Source organism: Azolla caroliniana, unplaced genomic scaffold (assembly GCF_043228905.1).
Source record: "Azolla caroliniana isolate FFs.n. ecotype wild unplaced genomic scaffold, voAzoCaro1.0.p SCAF_334, whole genome shotgun sequence".
NCBI classification, from domain to species: domain Eukaryota; kingdom Viridiplantae; phylum Streptophyta; class Polypodiopsida; order Salviniales; family Salviniaceae; genus Azolla; species Azolla caroliniana.
The window spans coordinates 7,144-33,869 of NW_028230769.1; the positions used below are offsets into that span (position 1 = coordinate 7,144).

Genomic DNA, 26,726 nt, shown 5'->3' on the forward strand with positions numbered 1-26,726 from the left:
AGTTTGAGTGCACGCGGTGCCATTTGCAATGTTGATCCTACTTCGAGAGGTTACAACGAATAGATGGGCAACGCCAACTGGCCTAATTGTATGTCATTTAACCTTATGAAGAACGGATGAGGCCGAGTTGATGGGGATTCCACTCCGAGTGACTACAATCACGAGAACGAAGTACATCCAATTGGCTTGTTTGGGGAGTGATTTAGATCAATAGAGTGTGAATCAACTAGTGTATCTTTCTCTTCATGGAGTGCGATCTTGTAAGTTACCAATCAGAAGATTTCTGGGATATTTTTGAAGACAAGTGACAGCCAGCAACAATTTAAGAAACATGTCGTTTTGATACCAAATGTTGAAGATGAGGTCGTCAGTGCGAGAACAGAGACAACTTCCAGATGTTGATTGACGACGACAAGTTAATGATATAGTAACAAGATGAATAGCATATAGCCAAGAGTTGCAAGACAACTCAACCGAAATCGAGAGAGAGAGAGAGAGAGAGAGAGAGAGAGAGAGAGAGAGAGAGAGAGACACACACACACACACACACACACACACACACACACACACAGAGGCACAAGATGTAACTATATTATTCAAAATAACGTTACAATACAAAGAAATGGTGACCACAACAAACTTAGTTATATATGATTGAGTTAGGGCAATTGCCCTTTGATCATATTATAAATATGTCCTAGTCTAGTTTTTCGAAATGGGACAGTGTGAATACATCCATTATATACCTGTATTCGAGAACCAGGAGGCCATGGGTTCAACCCCTACATTCCACTGTGGTATCTAGTGAATTAAGAGATATGTGTGGAGAAGTGAGAAAATTGGGTTTCGAACCCAAAACATAATGCTCGTAGTCTAATGACTTATCACTAGGGTAACCTAATTACAATAAAATAATAATAAAAGAGCGACATATCATGGCTTAAGAGGGACTTCTTTTGAGTTTCATTTGATGATTGCCAAGAAGAAAGATGCATATTGATGGATCACATTTGGATTTACATTTCCACCCCTCATATGTATACATGCATACATGCACATGTGTATGTATGCACAACCATACATGATACATGCATATATAATGCACAATGTGACATTGCCCATATTTCGTTGAAACTTTTGCAAGCAGCAAATTTTGCTACAAGAGTTTTTTCATCTATTGTGTGCAACATTTTCACGTGTATTTAATTCTTTTATTTTTCTAAAGTTTCCAAAGCTCCACATCAACACGAACATAGCTACCAATGAATATGTAGTATATTAAGTATTCTATAATATTTATTGTCATGTCTCTTCTTGAAGGCATGTTAACCCTTGGAACCATTGCATCATATTGCTTTACCATTTTAAAAGAATTACATTGTCCTAAGCTTTCATTGATATGTCGACACACACAGTTTTATTTCCAAAACCTTTCATTGCAAGCAAATCTTGAAAATTAAATAGAGAAGCATATAGTCTTGTCTTACATGGGGACTCACTAGCTTGTCAGAGAAAACTTTATGTTGTCACACTTAGTTGTATTTCTTCATTAACATTTGTGACCATGTTACTCTCGATCATTACAATGAGACATTTCCATACACTTATGTTTAAAAAGTGTGCCTTTGGAAAGTTTGCACCATATCGCTTTGTAACATTTAAAAGTAACCATTTTATGTCGAAGCCACATATTTCCTAAAGTTGATCGTAATGCATTATGTTCTCAAACTTAATTTTATGTCAATGCGAATGGTAGTGTTCATGTTCTTCCAATCATTGGCAACGAAAACTTGCCATTATGATTCTATTTATGACATTATTTTGTCTTCATCATAAATTCCAATACGATCCTTATTCCTGAAATAACAACCTTCTAATGACGTGGTCACTGCCCGTTTGCGCTTATGGCAGAAATGGCGGAACACACCGATGGTGAAGCAAGGAGGAAATGGCCCGAGGTGGAACTACCAGTCCCCAAGTTAGTTGTTTCCTACTCGCCTCCCACCCTCCTTTCATTGTAGGCCACAGGATCCGGCTCATACTGGTCGGTGATGAAGGGCACTAGTTTATAGCTATAGGTACCTACTTACATTAAGTACTCAATTTGAAAGGATATGTACGTAGTCTCATATTCTTGAACTCGGTTAGAGGGTGATTCCCCAACTTATCTATAAGCCACCTTGTATAGTCTTTCTGTAATAATCTCTCCTAACTAATGGGAAAGTGGTTTTGTTTTGGAAAAAAAAAACTTTCTAAGGAGTTTGGTACCATTATTTTTCTTCTATGATAATTCACTATGCCTACTTCTCTGATTGTTTCATGTTTAATATCAATGAAATAACTTGGCATGGTCAAATAAATTGAGAAGTTGTATGGGGTGCTTCATTCTTTAATATTTTGGACCCATAATGCAAGCATATAAGTTCATACCCCTTATAAAGAAAGGTAATGAGTTACTATGCAAACAAGTGTGATTTGTACCCATTGACTATGAAATCATAAAGCCTCAATTAAATAAACCATAATAGAACTTACTAACGACATGTTTATAGAAAATAATGCTAAGCAAGATGAAAAATCATTAACAAAAATGCAAGATCACAATAATCCATGACACTCACAATTCTTCAAGCCCCGTGCTCTATCATAGTATGTTTGCTATGTGCTAATATATTTACACCTTTAGTCCTTCCCTTTGGTTTCCATGTCTTGCGATTCTAAGGTGTGGTGTGAGATTTCATTTGCTCTTTATGTTCAAATGGGTATAATAATAATCTTGATTCTGATACGAGAAATTCAAACAATAAATATTTTAAGCCCATATTGCAGAATTGGAGTTTAAACAATAAATATTTTATTCGTGCTAAAGTGGAGGCCTTCTCAAGGTTTATGTGGTCTTATAGCTCGACGTAGCAATGGAATTTTCTCAAGGTTTATATGTGCTCTGCTAGCAAAGGTGTTATTGGCAACAATGTAGTTTTTTGATAATATGTATTTGTGCAGAGGAAACAGTATTATGTACTATTTGTATATTGCCTTTGGCTTTTTATTAATACCAATGGAGCATATTTTTATGGAAAAAAAAAAGAAGAAGCCACTTGTGAATAAGTTATGTCTTGACTCGAGTGATCCCCAAACGAGCATACATCAAAAGGAATTCACAAAGCAAGGAAATGATTATTTGTTAGTAAATCGACAAAGATTTGCACATCACTAACAAATAAGGTATCTAGCTTTATTGCATGCATCACTACCTATTGTGGATTGTGTCTATGTTAAGCCATATTTCTCTTTGTCAAGGGAAATCATGAACAACGAGAACATCCTTCCTACAAAGAGTACTCACTAGTAACTACATAGATTAATTAGATCCACCGCCTATTTAACATCTTACTTCGTTACTTGTGAATCTAACAATGATGCTAGATAGATCATTTATTCACCACTTTGGGATGCCCGTCTTTGTGAGGAGCCAAGTCTCCAATCCTAGTATCGAATCTCGACATGTTAAATGATTGATTTATGAAGAATTTTTACTTCTCCATTATGTGACAAGTAACACATGTTACGAGATATGATTGTTGGCCATTACAGCCAATAAGAATGAATAAAGTCACTAAGCCAGTGAAGTTCACAAGGCTCCAAGTCTAGATGAGATGTCTCAAACCTTATTTAATAGAAAGAAGCTCTATGATTTATTTAAATTTTACATTTTTGGTTAATAAGCATGATCAGAATTTCATGTGAGGTTTGAAGTTTGAACTATCAAGTACCATGAATCATGATGACAGATGATGGTATAAGATATTGAACTCTTATTTTTATTTCTTGCAATTTTCTATCTTCTAAATAGCTTTTAAGAACATTCAAGCCCCTTCTATATTTTTATGGAAGTTTGGAGCTTGAATGGTCATACCTTGTACACCAACAAAAAATTTAACGTTGTTTTGTTTTCAAAGTATATAGAAAATTGTAGCTATGAACATACATAAAGTATTGCTTGTATAATAAAATACCTTGAAAGTCTTGTTTAAACAAATGTAGTTGTCATGTACACAAAACAAGATCTAGGTTGCATTATATGAGATCCCAACAATATTAGCATTCTAGGATTGTATTGTTGTTTGATAACATCTTGTATCAACTGATTAGAAATGTATGGAAAAGTTTTGTAATGACGAGAACATCAACCGGATTGTGTCGAGTTTGAAACTGACCCTACCCAATATGTCTTAACTGCAATGAGTATCTTCTGGGGATTGAAAGGACCACTTTCATGATCTGCTAGCCTCACTTCCCACCTCATGCCGGATGCAATTTGAGCCACCTTATTCAACACATCCACATCATCTCTCACGATAACCGCCCCCTCTGGACGTAATATCCTATCCATCTCCAAGAGAATCCGAGCAATGTTGCACCTAGAATACATGGCAAAACATAGTTTATAATCCACATCACACTTTTTTAGACAAGATTCTTGTTAAGACGATATGCTCATAATTGTATGGTATTTTCCTAGTAAAAATGATCACATGCTCTTATGATTATCCCCATTAGACACAATATCCAATTAGTAGAGTGTACAAATGTGGAAACGTTTTAAGATTTCTAGTGACATAGACTATTACCTGTCTTGGTACATCCCGAAAATGGTATCAGCATGAATAAAATCATATGTTCGTGGATAAGTCGAGAATGCCTCGCACCTACATGATACCACAAGTGTAAATAAGCACTGAAATTATATAGAAATCTGATAAAATATTTGAAGATGATCCAATCGATGATATTATACCAATCTTGGTAGGTGCCAATCAAGCCTCGCTCATAAATAACACCAAGAGTATTATGCTTGGCGATCGTGGGGACAACATTCATAACCCACACATTGTCCCGATCTTTTTCAAGGGTGGCCGCAAACCCTCCGAAACCCGCATTCATGTCCATGATGTTCCGGTATCGACCATTGATTCCTAACGTAGGGACAAGAGAGCTCTTATAGTAATCCACTCTTTTCCTCCACATCTCCATATCATCGGTGAACGTGGACGAAGAGATTCCCGGAAGTGTCCCCGAGAGGATACGAGGAGGGATGGCGGACAAGCGAGCTGGCCATTTCGATAGGGCTCCCCCGGCCACCTCTTTCCGATCGGTGGCATCGGGAAGTGGAGTTATACATGTCTCCATCTTTGTATACCATGCGGTGTCGCCATCTCGGCCGACCTCACTCTTGCACATGGCCGGCGTCTTGAACACTCGTCGTGTCTTGATGCAATCCATGTGGTTCCACGGCTTTTGCCATATAGCAAGGTTTCCTTTTTGAATCACTTTCTTCCAACAAAGGCTTCGAGCTAGGGATTCGATGGCTTCTTGCTCTTCGGTGAGATCTTCCTTGGTCCGTTGCCAACCTTTCCAATGTGTCTCCCAGTTGATTGGAGGACCCGAGAGAATCCAATATCCGCCCGGCCGCAACACCCGATCCACCTCAATAAGATACACACCATCTGAAGAAAAGGAATTAGTAGTAGTGGTAGTATATAAGTGCTTCTTTAACATAATTGTGTAATGTGTTAATGTGTGTTTATAAAGTACCATGAATGTCTTCTTTTTCTTACCATAGTCTTTCCATGGGATGAGGCAACGGGAGCAATGCGCCATGTCGAATGCGCGCGCAGGGTAAGGCAAGCGTTGCGAGGCCATGACGCCCAACATGGCAGGCACACCGCGCTCGAGCGCGAACTGGACTTGTGCCTCATGGGTGTCGCGGGGGGCGAATGACATGGTCAGAACGTTGCGATCGAGGAGGTAGGCACCCCAACTAGCAACCTATACATTATACATGGGACCAATCAGAATACCAGGAAAACCACAATGCTGTAAACATCTATATGTATATATGTACATGGAACCAATCATTATCCTAGGAACCACAATGCTGTAGCATCTATGTATATGTATATATGTATATATTGTATATTGTATATTGTATATTGTATGTGTATGTGTATGTGTAGATAGGCATAGACAGAGATAGAGAGAGACATACCCCACAGCCAGTGTCAAGGGCAGTTCGGATGGAGCCATCAGAGAGTGATGGGCGAATGAGAGCATGGATGTCATCGATATAGGATTTTGCCCCATTGGGGAACATGGTGCCGCCTCCGGGGAAGCGGAACGTGTGGGTCGTGCCATCGTATTGGACCCAGTTCTGGACGGCCTTCTCGATCGTGAGCTCCCGGTGCGGGACATTCCCGAACCACGCCATGTCCCGGCTCTTCGGCCACGGGGGCGGGTTCCGGTACCCTGGCGGGGCCGGGATGAGACACAACATGCTCAATGCCATGTCCATTCCTCCTCCTTCTTCTTCCTCCTCCTTTGGGCAATGCCTCTCCCTGTACACCAATCTCTCCCTCTCGTAGCGCAGCGAGTTCTCGGTGTCCTCGCATGGCGTGTACTCGCTATACTTGAGGTCACATGCTGGCCATGCTCTCATCATCGCATTCATTTTGCTCTTTCCTCCCTCCGAATCTTCTTCTCCTTGCAGAGCAGAATGATGATGGTGAGCTTCAAAATCGAGCCCAGAAGTAGAGGACGATTGCTTGTGAGCATCAACGCAATCGTTGGAATTAGAAGTAGACATGGCTATGAAGGTAGAAGAGGCAGGGGAAAGCGAAGAAGAAGAAGAAGTGCTTAGAGATGATGATGATGATGATGATGATGATGATTGCCATGCTCCCAGAATGTAGAAGAAAGAGCAGAGGCAGCAGAGCAGGCCTATGTTAAGAATCCAAGAGAGATTGATGGCTCTCTTGATGGAATGGAGCTTGGGAGAAGGAGAAGCGGTAGTAGGAGGATCATGGCATAAAAGCTTCACCATTTCTGATGGTGATTGATTACCAATGTGGATGGATGGATGGATGGATGGATGGATGGATGGATGAAAGAGGAGGATTTTCTTTTTCTGTGTATGTGTCTGTATACAATATTGAGGGGGACTTATGTACTACTGAGCCACTGATATGAACATCTATATAATGAAATGAAATGAGAAGGAGAAATCGACGCAAAGAAATGATGCGCCGCGGCTCTGTTTCTTCTTTCTCTGCCGCTAAATGAGTGAGTAGATTGTAGGATTTGGGAGGGGGATAGAATTATGAAGGTAAAGCAAGAATCCATGGCAACTCATCCCCAACAACATAACTAAAAATCAATACATACACAACACAGATTTTATTTGTTTGTTTAAGTCATCAAAGATCTTGCGCTCGTGCCCGCACATACATACATACACCGCATACATACATACATACATACATACATACATACATACACCGCATACATACATACATACATACATACATACATACATACATACATGATACATATATATACATACATACACGCACACACATATTGTTTTTTCTCTTTTTTCTTTGTTGTTGCTGTTCTCTTTGTTTCTTTGTTTCTGTGTGTGTGTGTGTGTGTGTGTGTGTGTGTGTGTGTGTGTTCCTGTCTGTTTCTTTATTTGTTATTGCAATTTGCAATAATTTGGTCACGACATGTGTGGGTGATTTCTTGCCTCTCTCTCTCTCTCTCTCTCTCTCTTCTTTTCATGGTTCCCATTCTTGTCATTGGGACTTATTTGGGTGCATCTCGAGTTCGGGTTCGTAGTAGCACCAGCACTTGTGTCCGTGTCCGTGTCCATGCCCATGCCCATGCCCATGCCCATGCCCATGCTTGTGCCTGTGGCCCTGCCCATGCCCGCCCGTGTCTATGTTCATGTCTATGCCCATGCTTGTGCTCCTGCTCATGCCCGTGCCCATACCCGCATTCGTACGATTGTCTTCATATTGGTGCTCATCTTCATGTTTGTATCCTTCTTCTTTTGTGTGTGTTGTGTGTTGTGTGTTGTGTGTGCACACGTGTGTGTTTGTATCCACATTTTTGTTTTTTTTTTGTTTGTGTCTGTATCCCAGGTCAAGCATAATTCCTATCACAACCCATTTGAGATTGAAGCATACAATGTATGTTTCCTTCCTCGTATGTCCCATGTCTATCTCTCAAAATATAGTGACATGGCGCATGCTGATCATTTTGTCGTGCAACCATTTGTGTGAGTTTTGCTAAGACATCTTAGGGTTTCTATTAGTAATATACTACGTATTTTAAAAAGAAAAGGTTTTTGTGTGCTAAACTATTCATATATGTGATTCCCTATGGCTTCTTTCACATAATAAGTAATTCTCTCATTGGGCCTCCCATGTCTCCAATTTCAATCCAAAGTGACTACTTCAAGCACACATTCTCATTAGAGTTAGGTTAATCAAAGACAACATTCTAATATGGTATTCGTTAAACAAAAAACCCAAGTATTTGACATGACTAAGGAACTTACCAAAATAACGCCGAAATAATAAAACATTATTCACAATTATACCACCCTCATTGGATGAATTCCCTTCATATTTAGTAAATTTCAGAGTATGTATTCATTTGCCATCTCTTGTCTTAACCATGAATTTCATTACAAAGTGTGCTCCATTCCAAGATACATGCTTGATAGTTGATGGCATTTATTTTGCAAACTTCATAAACTCTTTCTTTTTTTTACTACCCAATGAGATCCACCGTTATTCATGTGCAACCCACGGCAATATTATATACCTTTTCTTCTTGTTGCTACTTTGAAAGTTGATTTATAATCTACCTAGGTTCTATTAGTTCTTCTATTGCCCAGCACTTTGAGCCATCAAGGTTATGTGAACTTTATGATATACGCCTAGATCATCGAAATATGCTTCAAGGAATCTTGCCTCAATTGTTTTTGTATTTTCTTAAAGCCTCCGCTTGCTATTACTAGTAGTATTATTTATTCTTTCTATAGTTTTCTCCAACATAGAAAGAAATCCTTACTGTGCATGCATGTGTCAGCACTATCATATGTTTCAATTAAATCCAATAATCTTGTGACTTTATTCTTGTGGTTGAAGCCCAACTATACCTATTGTTCATTCATTAATAATGAATTACATTAAAGGGGTTGCATGTAACATGGATGTTGTAGGGCAACTTCCCGCAAATTGAATTTGTTTAGGTCTTGACCTAAATAAAATTCCATCCAATGGTCATAGTAGTAATTGATGATATTCATGGTTTGTATGTGATCCCTAAGGATTATGTATTACCACTACTTTTGTTGCATTCCTTTAATCGTTTGAGAGTACCTAATTCAATTGTGATCACCTTGAGCTTTTATGGTTTTGAAAGGGCCAATAATCTTGCCTAGGAAATTTGTGCCATTAGCAACCTACGAGACAATTACCTTGTCTTAGGGGTAATTACCTTGTCTTTGGGCAATGTACAAGTCCCATCACAACATTCAACTTGTTCAAACATTGACCTTATATTAGTAGACACCTTGGGGTAGACACAACAAAGTACTAGCACAAATCCCATATAGGCTAGGCCCGCTCCACACATTTCATATTAGAATCATAACCCTAATTTGTAAGGTTGAGTGCAAACTTGGATGTTCAATGTTGATTGCTCAATTTGTAATATTTTTATCATTATATTAGTCAATATTTATGTGGTAAATTTTCAAATGGTGCTATAAAAAAGACATTGTAATTCTAATCATTCTCTACCCATTCACTTTCTTTTTCTATTTATAAATGTAGCATCTCTCGGTATGAAACCGTACATCATTTTTTTATCATTGAGTTTAGAGAGGCGGATTATTGTCATTTCAAGAAGTCGAATCTGAAAAGTTACTTGTAAAGCCTATATTTGAAGGCGAAAAGATAAGTATGCTTCCTCTTTATATTTAAAGTTTGGGAAAATGATGAGATTTTGGTTATTGTCTTGTATAATAAAGTTGTATGGTGCATATTACCTATATATGCTATATATGTCAACCTTTTCAGTAAGATAGAATAATGGTAAGGCAATTCTAATTTATCAATTCATCTACAATAAGAAAGCAATGCATCACATTGTGTTATGAAAGGTAATTTCTTGTTTTTATCTATGGAACTCCAAGTTTCTACATGAAAGAACCTACACATATGCTCAATCGCGTGCATGGCACATGCATATATATATATATATGCATGTGTGTGTATGAATATTACATATTAATACACACATAGGTCAATTATGTTCATGAATGTGTGTATATATGTATACTAGTAGTGGACATACTCTATTCATGTTCTCCACTCGTCATTCACTAAGTAGGGATTAAGCAACACGGTTTGCGGTTGAGGATATCTTATCATTCTTGTTGAAAATCTTTGCCATCTTTATTTAGCACTAGGGAATGAGTAATATGTATGGTGGGTAAGTTGATGATTGGGGCATCTTAGTGTCCTTGATAGTATCTTTGTTGTCTTTATTTAGTGGGGTTCGAGCAAAATGGTAGGCGAGCTAATGGTTGAGGACATCATCATGTTGTCAATACTCTTGCATTTGTGACATGAGGTGGCATGGTTGTGGGCAGCCATACAATTCTTCCTCAATTTCCCACAATACAAGCTTCCACCCTATTAACAATACAATGATCTTTTACAATTTCATATTGTCTCCTCTTTATTTGCTCATTCGGATAGAGAGAAGACTCATCTTTAGTGGTTTCGATTTTCCTTTTATATTTTGTCTTTTCTTTTTCTTCTCTCTTCTTTTTTTAAGTTGGTTTCTTTTTTCTTTAAAAGCATTTTTCTTTGTTTTTATTTTCCTATCAATTTCTTTTTCTTTATTGTCTTCAATTGTATAAAATTGATAGACATAGAGATAAAATAATCCGAACAAATGGAGGTCTCGTCCTTCATAGTATCTATTCTCCATTATGCAAGTCACCAACCTTGCTATCTCTTCAAAATAAACTAACATTTTACCCCTTTTTAATCATTCCCATAAAACATCTTTCCAATACATCCAAATCACACAATATTATTTGTGTGAACAAGACATAAAAAGGATTTGGGAGGGGGAGGGGGAGGGGGAGTGAGATGAGAATGTTATGCACACATATCGTATGTGTCAATGAGTTTCCATTTCTCCTTCAATCGACATTATTGTAATATCGTACAACAACTTATTCACCCTCAAGTGTATGTCCACGTGTACTTTTAGTTCATCCACTATCTAAATGGTTATATAAATGAATGTTGTCCCATCTCTTGATGAAATGCCAAGCATAAAAACGTATGGAGTATAGATTATTGTAGTAATTATTGTAGTAATTATTAATTGGATTGTCCAACCATTCTCATCAACTTGTTCAGGATATCATAGCAATGTTTCACTTTCTCCCTCTTCTAGCAACTACATATAAAACAAATACATCATAACGTTCATTACCTTTAAGTGAATTTGTGCTCATCATAAAAGCACATCGTGTCAGCTTTATTTATTGATGAATCCACATGTGTGCGTGTTTGTGCCGGTACTTATCCCCCGAGTTTGAGAATAACATTAGGATTACAATGTTTGATTTAACCAAACATGTACAAGTACTTTTGTCACAACTAGACGTTGACCTCTTACAAGAAAAGGAAGTTTTGAATGAAGCATATCAAGGTGTTATGACATCTTTTACAGTATGATGTTGCCTACCAATTATGAGATCGATTATCCATCCTCTATTATGTATATACAAGGAAGTCTCACCTAGAATTTTGTAAAAAAATAAATCATAGTTTTGCTCTGACACATCCATATTGAATGATGATGCCACGCACTTTGACCCTATTAGTTCATTTTGTTAGCATTGCCCTTTTCACTCCATGTGTTGTGGAAAAATGACAATGCCATTGTTGTAAAGCTATCTTTTAGGAAACAATAGACATTGTAGATGCCTTCAATCTGAAATTATGAAGACATGTATTCTGCATGTATCATATACTAATAAATGACTCAATGGTGTCTACAATTACCAATAAGGTTATGATTTTTAAACCGTTATACATAAAATACAATAGTATGCTAATCTTTGTACTTGAATAATCGTCATGAATCATAGATCGAGTTTGACTTACACATCTAACTCATCATTTAATCACCAAACAAAACTATTTTCCAAAATAAAATAACTAACAAATTAGTATCATTCTAACTGTCTACACGTTTCAGTAAGCAATCGTCCTTGATTGTATTCTCATTTGTTGTAATAACCTAGATATTGTCCATGTAGCACATATATGTTGGCAATACACCATGCCACAAATCAATGCATGGTCTTATTTTACCTTGGACTACATTGGGCAATACACTAATAGGGAGGGAGCATAAGGAAATAGGGTGTACTTGTTATTGTATTGCCTCATGTGGAGTATGTACACCTAGTACTCTATTAAGCTTATCAAGGGCTTGACAATACACACTTAAAAAGAGATAATGTGTTACCATTGAGATGGGACGCAATTTCCATTATTTGATCTCATTTAGACATGAATAGAGAATACAATTTGATGGCAAATAGTTTTACAACAATGTTTTTTTGTCAACGTGCTCTTTTTTTGGCTCAATTCCATGTAGTTTTACGATATGTTTTTGTAGAACAACCACAATTGTGTCGCACCATATTTTTCACCACATAACCAAGCTTTAACTCAATCCTAACTTATGAGATCCTTAACAGAGGGAAGAGATCATGGTTCCCACCAACTACCCATATGCATACATAAAATATGTCGCACAACATAATGAAGAAAGAAACAATCAAGAATAATAAAATCCTACTAGAAAGAGGGAGGAGAGGGTGACTCCTAATAACTGTCCATCCATACAATATATCATTAGGCCATGAACCCACTACTATTATCTCTTTCTAATAATAATCGACGATTGTTGCTTTGACACTTCGGATTGGGCTACAAGTTTACTCCTACATACATACATAATGGCATCTACATAATTCTCTTTGGGTCGGTATTTATGAATTAGACACCATATCAAGCATGTATTTTTCTCTAGCTTGGAATGTGTGATCAAGCCATTCACGACCAAATTCGAGGCACGGACAATTTTACAATGCATTTGTAAGGCCAAACTATTGTTTAAACTTTAAACATCTAGAACCCACAAGGTTTTTAATGAAATTCATATTATAACATTAAGACCAACTTAGAACTTAACTATTCTTATAAGAGTGGCAATAGTGTAGCTTTAAAGTTTTTTATGTCATGTATGCCATTGGTCTAAGCCATCTTGGTCTTTGTAAGTACTAAATCTTTTGTGATAATTTTTTTCCTTAATAGACATTTTGATTGTTTGGCCTCACTCTTCAAAGATTAAAAACGCTTATTTAAAAACCCAAATCAAGGCCTTGTTTTTTTAGTTTTTGTTCTTTAGTATTGCTTTTGTCCCGTTCACACGCACAAGTGCATCTACTTACAAACACATTTGCATGTGTGCATATGAACTCACAAAACGTAAGCACACATACACACCAACATCGTCATGCCCTTGGTGTGTATGTGTGCTTATGTTTTGTGAGTTCAAATGCACACATTAATCAAGGAACATAAGCTCATAATTAACACTCAAAATAATCATGCTACATTCATCAATGGATGAGAGCATAGAATTAACAAACATAATAACGAGATCATGATTGCTATATTTAACTAATTTGAGTTGATTAAAGACCTAGGGGTATTTCAAAATCCCCCCCTTTAATCCTCAAAGCTACCAAAAAATCGCCACGGAATAGCCAAAAGGCACATTGGGGTTTGCTTTTATGTCGCGAAGGGTCCCGAGTGAGCGCTCCGCTATCTCTGCAAATACATGTAGGCAACCACATATAATTGGGTTTCATGCAAAGCCACCAACGTAACTAACAATGTGTTTGTTATAGGCCAAGGGCATCCATTCCTTCCCTCCTTGGGAGTGAATAAATACATACCCAGATAGGAAGGTAGTCATCACATAGATAGATAGACATGTACATATGGGGGCATTTGTCAAGAATAAAGATAGATTTTCCTAAACCAAGACTCTATAGAAGTTCATATTGCCTATATTGCAGAGAAGGAAGGAACTAAGAGCTCTTTGTGTTTGTTATAGGCCAAGGGCATTCATTCCTTCCTTCCTTGGTTCCAATTGGGTGAATAAATACATACCCAGCCAGGAAGGTAGTCATGACATAGATAGATAGATAGATAGATAGATAGATAGATAGATAGATAGATAGACATATAGATAGAGGGGCATTTGTCAGGAATAAAGATAAACTCAGGGTCATTCTTTATGGGGATTTTCCTATACAAGACCTCCACAGAAGATCATATTGCCCATGTCGCAAAGAAGGAAGAAGGCGACGACTACGACGACGAAGTAGCAGCAGCAGCTGAAGGATCTCTGACCATTTATGGAAGTCTGCATTCTCATTACATGCTTAATATCTCTCTTGGATCTATGGGACCCATCTGCTTACAAAGTATCCATCACTCCTCGACATCATTTAGTGCAAGAATCTTAGTCTTCTATGAAGGTCTCTCTCTATTACACATATTCAACAGAAGGAAGCATCATGATGGAATTCACTCTGAACAGAGGAGACGGTCAGCTACAGTGTTCTTGTGGTGGGAAGAGGTATTTAAGGAAAGCTAAGTTGGATCCATGTAACCTGTATTTGTGTTTATTTTGAAGCAAATATGAAGAGTAAATCATGGTAGGTAGCGCAATGATAAGGAAGTTGAAGCATGAGTATCCAAATCAACGCACGAATGGTCAACAACGTAGTGTAAAATGAGTGAGCCCTCAAATTAAAACCACAAGAAATAAGGAGAAGAATGGTTGATTCATTGGGATGGGAAGAGGATCCAGAGGATGTGGAAATTCAGATGTTTTTATCGGCACCACATTAGTAGATAAGTATGGGAAATGTGGATTACTCAGTAAAGCATACGAAACATTCGAGCTCTTACGTTCCCGAGATGTGGTCGCCTGGACTTCTCTCATTTCAGGATATGCTCAACATGGACATGGAAAAGAAGCCTTCCTCTGTTTCGAATCAATGAAATGTGAAGGTCTCTTTCCAAATACCATAACTTATGTTTGCATTCTGAATGGATGTAGTAAAATAGGAGTTATCAGTAAAGGTAGAGAGATACATGCTGAGATTGTCCGACAAGGGTTACTGGATAAAAGTATCGTGGTTGGAAATGCATTGATCAATATGTATGCCAAAGTTGGTGACCTTAATAATGCAGAAGAAGTGTTTGATGGGCTTCCATATAGGAATGTGATTTCCTGGACTGCTCTTATTGCTGGATATGCTCAATGCAAACGTGACAAAGAGGCATTAAATTGCTTTGAACGTATGCAATATAGTGGCCTCCCTCCTGATGGGGTTATTTGGGCGTGTGTTTTACAAATTTATGGAAATAGGAGAGCCATCATCAAGGGAAGGGCAATACATATGGAGGTTGTTAAAAAGGGGTTGTTTGGAAAAGATGTTTCAACCAATAATGGATTGTTAGACATGTATGCAAAATGTGGGGCAGTCATAGAAGTGCACAAAGTGTTGAAGAGTTTACAAGCAAGGGGCATTGTTTCTTGGAATGCAATCATTTCAGGATATGCTGAAAATGAGAATTATGAGGGTATCTTAGACTGTTTCAAGAAGATGCAAGATACAGGAATCCATCCAGATGCATCAACATTCATTTCCATTTTGAAGGCATGTGGCAATGCAAATGCAATCGATATGGGTAAGAAAATACATGGTGATATTGTTATAACTGGCATGTTAGAAAGCAATATGTTGATTGGAACTGCATTGATAGATATGTATGGCAAATGTGGTGCCCTTGTAAAAGCAAGAGAAATGTTTGAGCAGCTTCCTGTTTGGGATGTTGTGTCTTGGACTGCGCTAATTTCTGCATATGCTCAACATGGATGTTGTGAGGAAGCACTGAATTGTTTTAGACAAATGCAATGCGGGGGTTTCTCTCCAGATAAAGTCACGTATACTTGCATTTTGAAAGTTTGTGGGAGCAGTATGGGTACAGTTCACAATGGCAGAGAGATACATATGCACATTGTCAGGGAGGAATTTCCAGAAAAAGATGACATGATTAAGAATGCATTGGTAGATATGTATATGAAATGTGGTGCACTCGTGGATGCACAACGATTGTTCAACATGCTCACAACCCAGGGTGTGGCAGCTTGGAATACAATGATCACAGGTTATGTCCACCATGGATTTCCTGAAATAGCACTTGATTATTTTGAACGAATGAAATGTAATGGCCTTCCACCAGATTCAGGTACTGTTCGTTATGTTTTGGAAGCTTATAGTGGCAGCTGCTTACAAATATTGGATAAAGGAAAGGAAAGACACATTGAAATTCTTCATCAGGGGTACCTGAAGAAAGATACTTTAATCGCCAATGCATTATTGGACATGTATGTGAGGTTGCATGCACCTCTTGAAGCACAGGAAGTGTTCAATAAGATGATGGTTCGAGACATTGTCTCTTGGAACTTATTGGTCATGTCTTACTCTCACTGCGGGTTTAATGCCCACAAAGTACTGGGCTGTTTTGCACGTATGAAAATTGAAGGCTTTTTACCGAACATAAACACATATGCTTGTGCTTTGAATGCTTGTGGCAACTTAAAGGCATCTCATTATGGCAGAAGAATACATGTTCAGATTCTTAAAGAGTGTTTGCTGGAAGAAAAAGATAATGTGGCTGGTAACTCGCTAGTGGACATGTATGGAAAGTGTGGATTTCTTGCAAAAGCACAACAAGTGTTTGATGCACTTCCATGTAAAAATGTGATCTCATGGACCGCACTCATATCAGCATATGTTCAACATGCACATAGCAAGGAAGCATTATCATGTTTTCGGCACATGCAACAAGAGGGTATTTATCCTGATATAGTGACATATAGTTTTATCTTGAAAGCATGTGGCAACATGCAAGCAATCAAAGATGGTATAGAAACACACACTAAGATTCTCAGGGAGTGGTTAAGAAAAGATATTTTGGTGGGAAACACGTTGATTGATATGTATTGCAAATGTGGTTTACTGGCAAAAGCCCAAGAAGTGTTTAATGAGCTTTTAAATCGGGACGCTGTCACTTGGGGCTTGCTAATCTCCGCATATGCTCATTATGGGTACTGTGACTCGGCAGTGACCTACTTTCAACAAATGGAACTCGAAGGTAGCTTCTCATTGGATTCAATTTCCTATGTTCATGTCTTAAAAGCGTGTGGTAGCATTGGAGCATTTGATAAAGGAATAGAAATACATGAAAAAATTAAAATACGTAGGGATTTGCATGAAAAGCAGGGTTTAATCGGTAATGCATTGGTGGATATGTATGCCAAATGTGGTCAACCTACAAAAGCACAAGAAGCATTTGATCAGCTTTTGAATCGGGATGTAGTTTCATGGACAGCACTGATGGCGGGATATGCCCAAGTCGGGAGGGATCGCATTGTTCTGGATTCATATGAAAGAATGATCGGAGAAGGTATCAACCCTGATGTAGTCACGTTCACTGTTTTGCTCAATGCATGCAGTGATGCAGGTCTATTGGATGAAGGAAAGATTTACTTTGAAACAATGATAAGAAGCTATGGTATCATCCCAACACAAGAACATTGCGCATGCATGGTGGATCTTTTCAGCAGGGCAGGCCAGTTTGACAAGGCATTGGTAGTTATTGAGAGGATGCCAAGATTCGATCATGTTCCTACATGGGCGACTCTGTTGGGAGCTTGTAAGAAATGGGGTTATTTGAAGCTCGGAGAACTAGCTTTTGAACATCTGGTGCAATTGGATGTAAATAATGCTGCAGTATATGTCTCTATGGGTAACATCTATGCAGCAGGTTTGGCCAGTGAAGAACTTAAGTCACATATTTGATATGGAGGCACTGAGCAGTATATTATTAGGTTGATGGCCCTTCTGTTAGTTCTTCTATATGTTGGGAATAACATCCATTCACATTAAGAAGCTTATAAATTTCGTAACCTATTGGTGATGGAAGATTATGTCATTAGGAGCCATGTATGAAAAAATGTACATACTTTGACCGATGGTTACATGAGATGTGATCAAACCTCTAAATAACATTTTGCCCATGAAACTTAAGAGTTGTGCCTCTCATCATTCATTGTTGAGTCCTAAGTATTGTGGCATCATTTATCTTCCACTTATTAATGAACTGTAATTTATCTGTTTGCATCAACTACTCTTAACACTATCAGTTTGAAGTGTTCATAACTAAGGTCTATTATGTAATTAACCTAACAAGGTCCAATTTGTGAGTATGCACGTAGCAGCAATAGTGCCAGGCTGCTATCTATTGTCAAGAACTGCTGACTAACAACTGCCTCACATCACAAGACCGAGAAATATCAACAATGAGCCCATCTGGTGGAGGGAAATCTACAAGAATATAGGGATGAATTGAAAGAGGTTGACTAACGCTTCTTGCCAAGTTGAATCCTCCAACAACATGGTGGAGCCGTTGCTCCAAATTGCTCAATGATAAACAATCACAGCTAAAAAACATACCCCCACCCTTGATGTTGATACCTCCAGTGTAAAACTCTTAGAATGCCAACATGCTGTTGCTACTACCTGCATTCAAGGCTCAAAGAATGACACCATGACAAATCTGACCAAACCAACAAGTCCAATGCTTGGGCTTCTCGAGGGAAGGATGTCATCATCGACCGCGCATATCAGGAATCTTTTGTTTGCAGATCACATCCAACCAAATCCCAATGATCATCAATTTCTTTGCACAAATTATGGCAGGCGCGATCACCATCACCACCATGCCAAAGGGCCAGACCACCGAAAGTGTGGAACTGCATCTTCTGTGAGCTGACCATGAAAGCCTACTTCCTAGATATTGACGAAGTAGCCCACTCTGATCGGAGATTGAGTTACAGGGTGAGGGGAGTTGTGCCTAGCAGTCTTAGCTGGAACCCACCATTTTGAACAAGATGTACACCAATCTCGACACACAGGTTATGTGTTGAGTCTACCACAGATCAGGAAGTAGAACAACCAATTGTCGATTGATTGGGAGGTACATGCACCCTTGGATGGTCTGCACGCTGACATCACCACCACTCCTATAGTTAGTTATGTAGCTTCACACAGTGCATTCTTGAAAAACTACCATACATTCACAGTATCATATTTGTGGTGACACATAAGCAATTCCTCTAATGTGTCTACATGAGTGCCGTTGTTTTGAATCTTGATGTTTCATCTTCAATGTCCAATCTGGGGCATGCGTTGTTTTGGATTTACCGTGTTTGAATAACTTTACTCTTAAATGCATGTGTGTAAAACTTAAGAACTTGGAGGTTGTATGGCATGTCCAATTGTTTTAGGGAAAGATTTCATTCCTTTTAGTGCATATAGCTCATCATGGTTGATTGCATTTTTGTTGTCTCCTTTAGGGATATCATCGACCTCATTCCCTACAATATGTCCAATGCTTCTATTGTGTCTCCATTGAATAACACTTTCCCGTCATTGATGTCATTAACATATTGAACCAATTGTCTAATGTAGGAAGAGATTTTGTTCCTTTTAGAGCTGCATCGTGCATATAGCTCATCATGGTTGATTCTTTTACATTTTTACCAAGGTTGAATTTCTGTTAGTTTCCTTTTGGATTTGTTTCTATGTAAAGGGATGTCATTGACCTCATTCTCTACATATGTCCAATGCTTCTATTATGTCTCCATTAACTGATAATTTCCCTTCATTATTAATTAGCGCAATTATCATATTTAACCATGTAACACCTATTTTAGCTTACAAATGTTTTGTTGTTGACTTTGGCGTAATAGTGATATTGCCCTAACATTAATATTCTTTAGCTCTTCATAGTTGTCTTCTTGCTCTACATTAATATTAGATTTCACCCTCCTATCTTCTTGTAGGCGTAGACTTGGGTACCAATTTTAAATGCTAATTTTAACATAATTAAGGGTAGGATAAGTGACCACAAGAATAGTTGGACTTGAAACAACCCATAAGGATTTAGGACACATGACTGCATCAGCCTGCATGTGATGTCTAGCAGCCTAGGAAATTCAAATATATTAATAAGACTAAGTACTCCTCTCCCCCCCCCGCTTTAAACAACTCAATTGCAATGTAGAGAATCAGTTGGCGAGAAAAAGTTCTCTTATTTTGGATCAATAGTCGGGTTGATTTGTAGGGCATAATGCTGGGTTGAATTCAATGGTATGAAATGCTAATGGGGTTTTGTAGTTCTTATATCTCATGCTGAAGGACGCTTGGTGTGTAAAAGCACCCTTAATCCATTATGTTTCTTTGATCTTTCACCAAAACAAAATCCTTTTTCCAATATAAACTTGTCTTCAATACAACATTTCCAAATATGGCTTTTCACATCATTCTTCTTGGTATACCTCAATACTTAGTTTCTTATTCGAATCACGAGCTACAAAATATATAGTATATATCATCACTTCAAATTTAGTTCCTTGGATATTCTAGGCTATAGAGGTCTCTTTTACAAAGAGTGTCATTTCTTCTCTTGCATTTCATTCATTCACTGAATATTGGAACCACTTGACTTGAAAAACCATGCATGTACTAATAACTTGATGTTGTTTGGAAAATTCATTCAAACCAAGATGTTTAAGATCACTATGAATTCCAAAAATTGAACGCATATATAATGAATGTTGATTTCCCCTAGAGAGTAAAAAATAAAAACAAATTCAAAATTTGTGTCCTGTTATCATTTCTGAAGAGAGACTATCACAAGAGAGCCACAGTTCAGGAGGATGTCGCAAAAAAAAAAAACTTTTTCTATGAACTATTTGGTATACAGGATTTCTTCATTTACAAGCGAGAGCTCGAATTAGCTCCTCATGCCCAAAAGAATTTGAACGTTAATACTTTTACACTAATTATATTACAAAGGAGACTGAATAACGCCTTTTCTGCTTTCAAAGATCAGCCTCCAGCTTAACTACTCAGTAAGGCAAAATAAACTTTTAAGAATTATAGGTGATGCTTCTTTAGTCTCAATCGATCAATATTACTGCTCTGTCTACGTCTACCGACTTTTGAATCATAATTCTCATCATCAGAATCAGCAAAATTAGCATCATCCAAATAATCATCATCATAATCATCGCCACTATATGCCTCATTTTCTTCAAAAGGAATCGGCTTTATACTACCCATGGGAAAGCTTCTTCTGTGAGACGAGCGTAAACTGGCTACACGACCTTGAACTTGGGACTCCAAAGGTTCAATGTGGTGCCCTGGAGGGAGGGAAGCTCGATTCCTTTTCTTTGATGAGTTGCTTATGTAGGTGGAATAATCCATTGAATCTTCTTTTAGAAGTCTCTTAAAAACCTACATTCAACAGTCAATGATTAATGATATGCACGAAGGAATATAAACAGCATTTTGATGGCTCTCTTGTGCAGTCATCGATATAATATCCCAGTCAGTACAGCCAAAGTTACCATGGAAAACTTAATATATGGTAGGTTATTTCTGATACAAAGTTATTTCTCTAATGAAACAATTCTCCAGCCAGGATTCCGTTTTCTGTTAAACCCTATTGAGCACAGTTCGCTCCAGGATTAAGTAGTTGTGATCACAAGGTAATAAAAATCATCTACCATTATGGAGATCAACTTCCATCATGCTTTCTGATCTTTATTTTCAAACTGACTTTCTTACGTTGACCAGCAAGAATTTCTATTTCTATACTAATACTGGTTTATATCATTGATGAAAACATACTACAGAAGAAAACCCTGAAGGAAACCACTGAACATCAGGGGAATTGACACACAAGTACCTGATACTGCTCCAACATTTGTTTGACTGTTTTGGTTACATTGGTTAGAATCTCTTTACAGCTGAATTCTTTGACATTCTGCTTTGACAAAGTCTCTCCAGGCTTAATGGGCTCTGTTGGTGTGAATGCCTGAAAATCAAACAATCAATCTCTCTTTACTTTTATATTTACGGAGTAATATTTATTTTATTTTGATTTGTTGATTTGTTGTTCTCAAAGACGAAACAACACTTAAGATGTAATCTCTTGTTTGGTCTTATAGGCCATTTTGGCCTCTTAAAAGACGTTAATATATCTTTCTTACTTTCTTTCTTTCTGGAAAAGTATATTCACAATATCAATGTCAAATATCAGGGCACTGCATCAGTTGCAAATATCACATTGGGGAAGGGATATATTGTATTGTTTGAATTACGATACCCCAAACAGATGGTCTACTGGAATCATGGATGCATCTTGCTCTTTGGATAGCTACCTAATCAGTGTGTAGAACCAACCATTCCGACGTTTTTAGTATGCATTACATACTTAATAGGGCAAAACACCAATATTCCTAACTTTTTGTTTCTTCGTCCCATTAAGAAGAGGAAGAAATTAGAACTTGTTACATGATTCACAAATTTGTACGTAATACAGCATATGCCTTACAAAAACTCCAAAAACGCCAAGGATTGATTAATTGTCCAGATGCAAGAAGCAACAGCGAGTGCAGAGTAAGCATACAAATGAGCATAAAGAAATCATTCTCAATTATGTGATAGCAAGGGAAAGAAAGAAACAATGCTGAAATATAAAATCAAGAAAGAGAAAGGTTGAATTACGTGATTACTTCTCTTACCTGACAACGAGCATCATTGAGATTGTACATTATTTTTACATGTCTCTTTAATCGCAGCAATAATGCCAACGCCGCTGCTGCTACACACTCTTCCTGAAAAATAACATCATATGCATTAAGAAAACTACAAATCAGATGCAAAGCTACATTGGAAAGAGAATTACAATTCCTAAAAGAGGATAGTTCCTTTATGGTATGGGAATAATTGACAAAAGAATATAGCTATCTAAGTGACAGGTTTGGGAATTGAGAATGCAATTCAGACAATCCACAGAAAAAAGATATGATAGTTAATCACCCTCAGCTTTGAAACTGCGACTTCTGGAATTCCATCAGTATCATCAACAAGAGTTTCTTCAGTCTTCTGAACCTTCACAGTATCCAGATTGTAGGCATTTTCATTTTCTTGTTCACGTTGGACGGCTATAGTTTCTATGGCTTTCTTTGCAACAGCCCCAAGAGGGCCTTCGACTATTAATGACTTAATGTTTGCTTCAATTGCCCCTGCTCGTACTTGCACCATTCGATTTATGGTATATACGAGGTATAATGGTTCATCAGGTAACGTAAAAGGTAATGAACCAAGAATCTCCGTGCAATACCTGAAAAAACAAAAGATAAGATGTGATATTTTGGGTGACCACTTTTTTAACTACACTACAGCAAAAAGAAAAAACTGAAAATTATTTCCAATAAGTTACCTAGATTCACTCATATAAATCATATACAGCACAAAAATAAAAATACAAAACGTTAAAACAGAGGCTTACAAACACATTCAATGAAGAGAAACAAGAGAACATACACAAGAAAAGAAAGTGACAAATGACCCCAGGTAGAAACATCGAATTTCCGAACAACAGATGAAATGAACTTGTTTCGGGATATCCGACTGCCACGAATAAGTTTATAAGCCCGACTTATTCCTGCCTTAGCTGAGAATGCTGAAGTTGCATCCAATTTGCTTCTTAAATTGCCAGGTGTTTTGGGTGTAACTTGTGTTTGAGGTGATGTGGACGCACCAGATTGTATAAATTTAAAAGAAAGCTGAAGCCCATCTCCTAGCCGACTTTCAAAAAACGAAGGATACCTAGCCAAAAGCTTTTTATGTCACAACAATACATTGCTTAAAAAAGCTTAACACCATAATTAGAATGCTCAGAATTATACTTCTCATTCATTTGAGACAATAACCGGTGAGCAAGCTTAGAATTAGCTTCTTGTTGATCCACTTCAAGTGCTATCAAGTGTGGCACGCAAGTCATTGGATGGACTAAACCCTGCCGCAAAACTATTTCAATCACCTACACAACCAAGACATTCAGTTGACTGCTGTGATAAGAAAACCTCATTGATGAAAAATAATTCAGTAAATCAAAACTCTTACCTTGACTGCAGCATGTCTGACCTGATCATTGATATCTAGACATTGTTCTAAGATATAGTCCCAATGTAGCTGAATAATACCTCCACAAATGTTACTATCACCTGCTCCTGCTGCCACAGGAACAATGCCAGAATCTTGTTTAGGTTTACTTGATAAATCATCTCCAACTTCACCAACTCCCATCTTTTCTTCAACATCAGCTAGGTAGTCATAAAAATTCCTCAGAGTTTGTATCTGCAAGGTGAATAATGCAAATACAGCAAGCCTTTGATACTATGTAAAAATAGAACAAAATTGATCTATGATGCATCAGGAACTTAACCTTTTCGGTATAGTGAAAAACACGTGCTAATTTACCTTAATCCGCGAATCAGCAGAAGAAGAGAGTGTAGCCTCAATCATTTTCCCCGTGTCCTTATCCATCATAAACTCTGGCCTTGCAATAAAGAAAAAACCCAGAGCCTGCAATTTTTTCAGTTACAAGACTGTTAGATATATTATGTATTTCCATCCTTGACATCAAAATCAGAAAATGTAAACCTGTAATATACCTGAAGTGACCGAGCCTTCACATCAAAATCATCAGATAAAAGATAATGTTTAAATAGAGAGAGTAATTGCTCCACATTTGTCTCCTTATCATTCATAGAATCTATCATGTTAGCACCATATCTTGCTAGCAGTCCAAGGCAAAATAGACAACGCAACACATTCTGCCAGTCACAATGTTGTGAGCATACTTTATTGACATTCACTTTTGTTTTTAAAAATCAACAGATTACTGTCTGAAAAAGAGTAATTATAAATTTCAAAAATCTTTATTTCTAGTCTCCATTGAAACTTTGGCTGAAGCCCGAAATTAAATTATTAAAGGAAGGAACTCTTATCCCACACATTAAATTAATTTAGTTTTAATCAATACGTGATGTTAAACATCCTAAGAGATTATACCATAATCTCAGTGAAATAGCCTCTTCTTTGTATTTCATTTCTATTCAGCATATTTAATATCAATGAACAGATGCTATTATGTGACTTTCACATTTCCCTTTGTTGTCACCCATAACAGTACACAATTTAGCCTCTTTTGATGGAAAACTTGGATGTAAATTCACATTAGTTTACATCCAATTTTATACATAAAATATGAAATAGCTATAGTATGTATGTTAGTATCGGAATTGCACATGCAAATAAATAAAAAGAGCATTGGTTTCCTCACAGGCTTTTCTGAGGGTCCAAAACGGTTTTTCCGCCAACTATCTAGCAACTTGAAGAATTTGTGGACCAGAAATTCAAACGAAGAGAGTCCTTTTGCAGCTACCATCCCTAGTGTACATAAGCATCTGCATAGAAAACTCTGAATATCAATGTTAATGAGAACATATTACGAAAGGAGATTGCATTAACACAATTAGAAACATTACTTGATGCATGCATGTACTACAGTAAGAAAAGAATAACGAACAATAAGCTGCCTCAAATCTCGTTCAAGCTCTTCAACAAAATTCAGAGAAGGCCTCCGTAGCAAGGGCAGAACTGTATCTATCACAAATACAATACTCTGAAGTAGCTGAGCAACATCTCTATTGTCAATCTGCATTAGAGTAAAATAGTGGATGGTAAAAAAAACTGCAACAAATCACAGATCTAGTTTGCAGGCAGAGGATGAAAAACTAGAAAAGAAATCACTCCTCGCCTGTGTCTTTAAGTAAGTTTGTAAAGTAACTGCATAACGTGATGGATCAGCAGCAGGTGCACATAAGGTTGGATCTACCATGCAGAATGAATGCAAGCCAAGAACATAAGGTAAAGCTCTTGTTTCTGCATCTTCACCATTTCTTTCCTCAGCCTATACAAAGATAATAAGTAAGAACACATCAAAAGGAAAACAAAAATGACAAACTTCAACATAGTACTCAAACCTTCAGAATGTCCTCTATTAAGCATTTACACATTAACTCGCAACGGTTTCTGACAGTAGCTTGCGAAACCAAGGTTGAAGCTGAATTCTTGGTAGTTTGGGGAATAAAATCCAATGCCAAGCTCCTTTTGATGATAGTTACCATCGCTTGAGGATTTTGCAAACATTTGAGGACATCGACTAGCTGTTGAACACGCTCCGATATCTCAGAAGGAATGCTACTACTATCTCCAACTTGATAAATATATTGATTACCAGGCTCCTCAAACCATATTTCATAGAATGTTCTACATACAAGATCCTGTATAGACAATAAGAATGAAATCTAGCATCAACATTTGACAAACAGATTTGATTCAGAGACCCAGTCCTATAAATTTTCAAGAACAGGAAATAAAGAATCAATGTTGAAATAGTTTGCATGATATATAGTATAATATGCAAGACTCTCAGTTAGTGGCCAAACAATATCTCCTGATCAACCTCATGAAAACTCTGAATATATGAGGCAGAGGTGGATTTCAGACCATTTTTAAATAGTAACCCTGAACATACCACCAGTTCAACTGTAGCACCTAGAAACAATCTATTTTATATCCATGAATATCTTGACGGCATATGGAAACAGAAATGAATACACCAGATTAATATAGTGCATATTGAAGTGCACTTAAACATGCATACATATATAATAGATCATGCTAGAGAAAGAAAGTGACAGAAACG

The 26,726-nt window shown here is 37.4% G+C and overlaps 3 protein-coding genes across 3 annotated transcripts; 1 reads left to right on the forward strand and 2 right to left on the reverse strand.

The window, feature by feature from the left end:
- Positions 1-4,051: 4,051 nt before the first annotated feature.
- On the reverse strand, positions 4,052-6,917 carry LOC147848517 (putative methyltransferase PMT18). The gene is made up of 5 exons (XM_087338377.1): positions 6,050-6,917; positions 5,619-5,829; positions 4,799-5,507; positions 4,632-4,709; positions 4,052-4,421 (listed from the first exon to the last, which is right to left on the reverse strand). The coding sequence occupies exons 1-5, from the start codon at positions 6,878-6,880 to the stop codon at positions 4,187-4,189; spliced, it is 2,064 nt and encodes a 687-aa protein (XP_087194503.1). The 5' UTR covers positions 6,881-6,917; the 3' UTR covers positions 4,052-4,186.
- Positions 6,918-14,686: 7,769 nt separating this feature from the next.
- Positions 14,687-18,221, forward strand: LOC147848518 (pentatricopeptide repeat-containing protein At5g27110-like). The gene has a single exon (XM_087338376.1). It carries the CDS (start codon positions 14,816-14,818, stop codon positions 17,894-17,896), a length of 3,081 nt encoding a protein of 1,026 aa, XP_087194502.1. The 5' UTR covers positions 14,687-14,815; the 3' UTR covers positions 17,897-18,221.
- Positions 18,222-20,830: 2,609 nt separating this feature from the next.
- LOC147848519 (sister chromatid cohesion protein SCC2-like) lies at positions 20,831-26,301 on the reverse strand (the record flags this gene model as incomplete). Its single annotated transcript, XM_087338378.1, has 13 exons — positions 20,831-21,397; positions 21,852-21,980; positions 22,690-22,782; positions 22,988-23,291; positions 23,495-23,779; positions 23,860-23,993; positions 24,077-24,310; positions 24,434-24,538; positions 24,628-24,789; positions 25,299-25,422; positions 25,504-25,673; positions 25,776-25,928; positions 26,002-26,301. Coding segments are annotated over 13 exons (2,553 nt in total), but the record flags the coding sequence as incomplete, so codon positions are not given.
- Between the last annotated feature and the right edge of the window lie 425 nt (positions 26,302-26,726).

What these genes read in the sequence shown, in the direction of transcription:
- LOC147848517 (XM_087338377.1), bottom strand. Translation starts at nt 6,880, where the DNA reads ATGGTGAAGCTTTTATGCCATGATCCTCCTACTACCGCTTCTCCTTCT. An exon ending in CCCTTGACACTGGCTGTGGG is followed by an intron (nt 5,830 to 6,049) that starts GTATGTCTCTCT and finishes TATAATGTATAG; the next exon opens with GTTGCTAGTTGGGGTGCCTA. An exon ending in ATTGGCACCTACCAAGATTG is followed by an intron (nt 4,710 to 4,798) that starts GTATAATATCAT and finishes GGTATCATGTAG; the next exon opens with GTGCGAGGCATTCTCGACTT.
- LOC147848518 (XM_087338376.1), top strand. Translation starts at nt 14,816, where the DNA reads ATGGGAAGAGGATCCAGAGGATGTGGAAATTCAGATGTTTTTATCGGC.